The sequence below is a fragment of the Clytia hemisphaerica genome, unplaced genomic scaffold (genome assembly GCF_902728285.1).
Source record: "Clytia hemisphaerica strain Z4C2 unplaced genomic scaffold, Clytia hemisphaerica genome assembly, whole genome shotgun sequence".
NCBI lineage: Eukaryota > Metazoa > Cnidaria > Hydrozoa > Leptothecata > Clytiidae > Clytia > Clytia hemisphaerica.
This window is the reverse complement of record NW_027103595.1, coordinates 2,968,212-2,974,211: the sequence shown is the minus strand read 5'-3', so window position 1 is coordinate 2,974,211 and position 6,000 is coordinate 2,968,212. Positions and strand designations below refer to the sequence as shown.

The 6,000-nt window shown below is 34.2% G+C and overlaps 1 protein-coding gene across 1 annotated transcript in view; it reads left to right on the top strand.

Moving 5' to 3' along the window:
- The first annotated feature begins 721 nt into the window (after positions 1-721).
- LOC136801809 (uncharacterized) overlaps positions 722-6,000 on the top strand; it is a 31,940-nt gene continuing 26,661 nt past the window's right edge. The window contains exons 1-6 of the mRNA XM_067058475.1: positions 722-860; positions 1,365-1,748; positions 2,066-2,368; positions 2,524-2,820; positions 2,960-3,292; positions 5,511-5,642. Coding sequence (XP_066914576.1) covers positions 818-860; positions 1,365-1,748; positions 2,066-2,368; positions 2,524-2,820; positions 2,960-3,292; positions 5,511-5,642 — 1,492 coding nt within the window. The 5' untranslated portion in view covers positions 722-817. The remainder of the gene's footprint in view (positions 861-1,364; positions 1,749-2,065; positions 2,369-2,523; positions 2,821-2,959; positions 3,293-5,510; positions 5,643-6,000) is intronic.

The window sequence follows — 6,000 nt, the reverse complement described above, 5'->3', positions numbered from 1 at the left end:
TGCTTGACATGATCTTTATGTGGGGGGGGGGCATTTAGTGAAAGCTATGACTAGTATATTATATGTCAAAGTTACTTATTGGGATGTACAAAAAGAAAAGGATTTTATGACCTAAAGTGATAACTGGTTGGAAAGGTAATTCCCATCAAGCTTTGCAATTGAGAATAAACATTTCCAGAAGCTTATTTTTTATTTTATTGCTGTTTTAAACCTCGCTGATTTCAAGGAAACATTAAGATTTTTCTCAATCGACGCGAGATTTAAAGTTAAGTATATCGGTCGAGTAGAAAAGGTTTTCATTTTTCCTTCTTCATTTTATAAGAAAGTTCTCCGAAGCTCACACCAGTTCATCAAAAATTATCTTTCCAACGATTTAATACTTGAAGTTATATTTTTTTTCTTAAAGAGCAATGTTAAAGAGTACTGTCAGTTTTTGTTGAAGATATTTTTTGGTAGCTTGTGAAAAATTCGTTGATATTGAATGTGTAATACCAATCTTCAATACTCTCATCTCTTCAACGCAGCACGATTGACTTATAACTACAGAAAATAGACAAACGATCTTTCTAGCACTCTTCCAGTCAATAAATACATGAAAAATCTGAAATTTTGAATCAGCCAAGTCGCATGTTTTCTACATCGAGTAATTGCTAAAATAAAGTAAAAACTTTCTAGAGTAATTATTCGAGTCAAATTTTCCATGTTGAATTATCTTTCCAACAGGAAATAATGAAAATGTAAATAACATGTGGTGGACATGTATCTTGGGAACAAATTTTAACAGCACAAAATAAATTTGACATATGTTTGCAAGAGAATGAATTATTTGACCCTACTTTTGCTGTCATTACAACTTTCAGGTAAGTTAATTGCACTCGCGTTATAAATGGGGCCCCCCCAGCGGTTTGCGTGATTGCGTGAATGGGCATTTTCGGTTGCGTGAATGCGTGAAAATTGAAAAAAGAATGCGTGAATGCGTGAAATGAAAAAACTTGCGTGAACGTGAAAATGTACTTTTTGATTGCGTGAATGCGTGAATCTGGGCTATTTTGTGCGTGAATACGTGAATTTTCCCTTTTTTCCACCGATTATGTGCAGTTTTCCCGATTTTCCAATGTTTCCCCGATTTTTCCCAAAAAAATTTCCGATTTCTGAAAAATCGGGTTATTGCGTGAAACTCGAGAAAAATTTGCGTGAATGCGTGAATTTCGAAAAAAAATTGCGTGATTGCGTGAATCGAGGGTCCGCTGGGGGGGCCTCATAAATCTTCCCTCCTCGATAATCAAAGGTCTCCAAAACCAGTTACAGTGTTACTGGTTAATTTTTTTTTCCTAAAGCTTAACCTCTTTTTTTTTCTCTACCAGAATGTGCAATCGTTACAAGAAATGGAGATGACATACAAATATTCGAACTGAACACAACAGCGACTTTGAAATGGAATGTGGATGTGATTGTGATTGATAAAAGAGTTGTAATTCGGTATGATGTGCATTATAATGATGCTCCAAAAGCTTTCTTGCGAGGATATGACGCTCGACGAAATACTAGACCCATGACTCTAGCAAATGACCCTTTCAATGGTCGAGTGTCAGGCACCGTAACTCTAAACAACGGAAATAGAGTTTTATCAGTTGAATTACAAAATGTTGAATATGAAGACAGCGGAAATTTCACTTTAAAGTTTGTATCATCTGTATGGAGAAGCTTGCTAACTATAGAAAATGTTGCTATCACTCTTGATGTTCAAGGTTTGTGATTACTTTGGATATTTAGATAACCTGAAGATGGTTGATTTTTTCATGGATTATTTTTTGTGAATTGAGAAATTTATAATTTTTGTGCAGATAAAATTTTGTAAATCGGCCGCTTTGTGACTCATTTTTTTTTTCAATATTCCTTTTAGTTTTGGCCGAATTTCTGATTTTAAAGTTAGCGAAAGAGGCAAAAACTCGCAAAAGTTAGTCCGAGCAAAATCTACTCAAATGGCCTTTTACTTAGCCTTAAAAATATTACAGGAAGCGTTTCCCGATTTGCTCGCCTTGAACAAGAAAGTTTTCATTCCCAGGTGGTCCATCAAAGTGTGGGAGTCAAGACCTTCCAAAGAATTTTACATGCACCAAAGGAAATGAAATAAGTGGTAGTGTTACATTATGTGGCAAACCTCGACCAAATCTTTCTTGGATGATTGGTGATCAATCAATTAATGGTACCATCAATTCAACAAAGGCTGATCAACATCAATATACTTATTCATTCAAACAAAATGTGACGTCAAAGATGTGTGGGAAAAGTGTTTCATACCGTGCCACTGCTGGATTATTTCAAAACAAAGACGTTTCTGGCAAAGCATTGATTATAATTCCCAGCTGTAAGTGTGTTGAGTCAAATATCTATCAAATTGTCTGTCTAATCTCAAGATGGATGTTTTTTGTTAACTTATGACTATGAATAAAATTGTTAAGAAATTAACCAACCAAGAAGATTGCTAAGTTATAAGTTGATATGTATTCCTTTTATTTCTAGATGGACCTTCAAAGTGTGGAGATCAAGATCTTCCGAAGAATTTCACATGCAGCAAAGGAGATGAAATAAGTGGTAGTGTTACATTATGTGGAAAACCTCGACCAAATCTTTCTTGGATGATTGGTGATCAATCAATAAAAGGTACCATCGATTCCACAAAGACTGATCAACATCAATATACATATTCATTCAAACACAATGTGACGTCAAAGATGTGTGGAGAAAGCGTTTCTTATCGAGCAACTGGATTCAAAGATAACGAAGTTGGTAGTGAGGCATTGGTTGTAATGGGCAGTTGTAAGTATTGTGAACCAAGTTTCTTTAACATTACTTTGTTTCACCCCAAGATTTTTTTGAGGAAACAATCAACCGAGTAGATTGCTAATTAATACCATCGATGATATAAGTTGTTTTCTATTCCTTTCATTCCAATTAGATGATATAACAGCACCAGTTTTCATACAAGACCGTCCATGTCCAGTCTTCACATGGGATTCAGACAATCATGGATTATGCGAAGTGGATTTGCTTCTTTCTTTTCCACAAAATGATAACAACTTCAGAAATCTCACCACAAATGCGAGTGCTGGAAGTTTTCGAGATTGTTGTTTCACCGCGTACGCAACAAGTGTCGAATATAAAACAATGGTTTATCTAAAGACGAAGGATGGAAATAGATTTGAAATAAGTGACATCAATAAACCGTTGACAACTGTTGGACTGACGAAAACCACAACAACCACTACTACGACAACTGCTACGAGCACAAGTATCAATTTCTTTTTTTTTTCTTTCGTTATCTTCAAATTTTCTATGTTTGCAATACTGACCTCTCTTATCAACTGATTTGTGGTACATTTTTATAAATTTGAAATAAATTGTTAAGAACTTTAGGACCAAAACAACGCACATCTTTTTACCAGAACTAATTTTTCAGATGTTAAACTTTGAATGCTGGCTGTCACCTCAATTAATAGTATTTTTTGAATTTCGAATTTAATTGTCGGCAGAATAATGCTTGAATATTTAGTAACTAGTACCAGCAAGAATTCGAATTCGAGACACTTGGTTTATTTTAAGCTTCTAACGCTTTGGACATTATGTTCGTTCTAATACTTTTAAACCAAGAGTTTTTTTTACTTTTGCGTTATGAATACATGAACTATCAAGAGGTTTGTATTTATGAGCAAAATTACGTCTTACGAAGGGGCTTTTAAAAGTGAAATTAAATTGACAACTCGGGTAACTTAATGCATGTCCCAGAAATGCATTAATTTTTCCGCCCCAGTTCCAGTCCCTAAACCATAGCAAATTTTACATTTTACGGAGCATATTTGGATGTAGAATACCGTATTCGGTGTAACTTAAATTTTTTCTCAGCAGAATTTGAGTTTTTTTAAGAAAACGTGATTATGACGTCATTATTTATGACGTCATAATTTTAAAAAGTAGAATATCTCAAGAACTAATACTCGAAGCTTTATCAAATTTGGACCAATGATAGAACTCATCAAGAGGAGGAAAAATTTTTTTTAATTGAAAATTTCCTGATGTCAGCATTTTATCGCAAAAATTCGAATTCTTTTCTTGCAATTTCTGCTGATGTCATTAATTTTGGGAAATACTTTTAAAATTTTTTGAAACATCTCAATGTACTTTATCACTGGTCCACATTTCATAAAGTTTTGATTTATATTTCTCGAGATATTCAACTTTTTGTATTTATGACGTCATAATCAGGTTTTTTTAAGATATCACTAATATTATGCTGAGAAAAAATTTAAGTCACACCAAATACGCTTCCAAAAATGTATAGTTTGTTATGGTTTAGGGACTGGAGCTGAGGGCGAAAAATTCCTGCAATTCTGGGACATGCGCATTAAGTTACCCGAAACTTATTTCAGCCGCGGCTTTCTTATACTATGGCCTTAGAATGCATTTCGAAGATCTTGAAAAACCTACCCTCAAGGGGTGGTGCACGCCGTGAGTTGAACCATGGGTGCCCTCAGGGGGGGGCCAAGCTTGAAGTCCTGTGACATCTTTTACAGGACTAAACCAACCTGATTCCATTCGACAGTACATTAAAGTTCAAAACTTTGAGAAGAAAGACCCGAGTTAGACCTGTGAAAACTTTTTATCATCAGAAATACGACTGAGAAGTGGTTCCTAAGTTGAAAACGTTAATAAGTGTCCTCTGTAAATTTGACGTTGAAAAGCTTTCTTCTGAAACATCTTAAACTTCCTCAGGTCTCATATAATACAGCAAAGGTTTATTTATTTGCTCGGTTTGGGGAATGGTGTATTTTGGTGAAATCATGAATATATAAACGAATGGACAATCATCTCCTTTGTATTTTTGAAGACAACACTGCTAGCTTCGTTGCCGCCTCGTTAAAATCATAAAATAAAACAATGGATTTTGATGATATACCTCAGGGAAATACTTTGCTAACTACTCTTTACATCTCTTTAATTTACATTATGAGGAAAGTAAGAGAGGCAAAATACTCAACTTGTTAAAACTCTGGCTAATATTTTGAAATTTCGAGTCCAAAGTATGGACTAATTTTAGAGAGAATGAGACTCACATAAGAATATTCTTATAACACAGGCTCTGAACTTTAACATGCCATTTTTTTAAGCAATAGAAAAACTTATTTCAGCGATAAAAGAGATTCAAAAGTATACGCAGTTGAAATTCTGCACTTTAGCGTTGAAAAATGCTTTTAAAATATATTGCAAATTTATGAAAAAATTGGAAAATAATTGTTTTGTTAATTACGAGTAATGTTCAAGCTCTATCAATCCTTTTAGATACAATTCGAAGAAATGAAATTATGACGGAATAAAGTCGGATTTTTTATTCCGAATTTAAAATACAGGCGGCAACGAAGCTCGCTTCAAAGACACAAAAGAAGACAGACGTCCAGTCGTTTATAAGTTCATGGTGAATTACAGAGGTAATAATTGTCCATTCATTTTTATAGAAAATCTGCAAACAATGTTAATCATTGGAGCTTATTTCGGTGGAATTGCAACAGTTCTTTTGGTCTTGCTCGTCATCTTCATTGTGTACCGTTATTCAAAACAAAGAAACAAAGATGTGAACGTGAACCAAGGTAATAATTAGTCCTTACCAAATTATTTCTAGTGGAAAAGAGCCTAGACGATGTTATCGTCCATTACGGTGATAGTGAAGGCGGGAAAAAATGGCGGTATGGCGTTATGGCGATGCACGGAAAAAAATCTGTGGTAGAATTTCGAAGACAAACTGTAAACTCTTTTCGGCAAAAAAACTGTTTGCGAATTTTCTTCGGCTTTGGGCTTATTTCTTAGATAGTGATTTGTCTATACTAGACTATTATAGCATAGTCTAAAAAAAGCCACGAAGTACTTCCTCTAATTCGATTCTCTATTATTCGAAACTTTTTGCAATTCGAACTAATTTAATTAATTCACTAAACTAATTTAATTGTT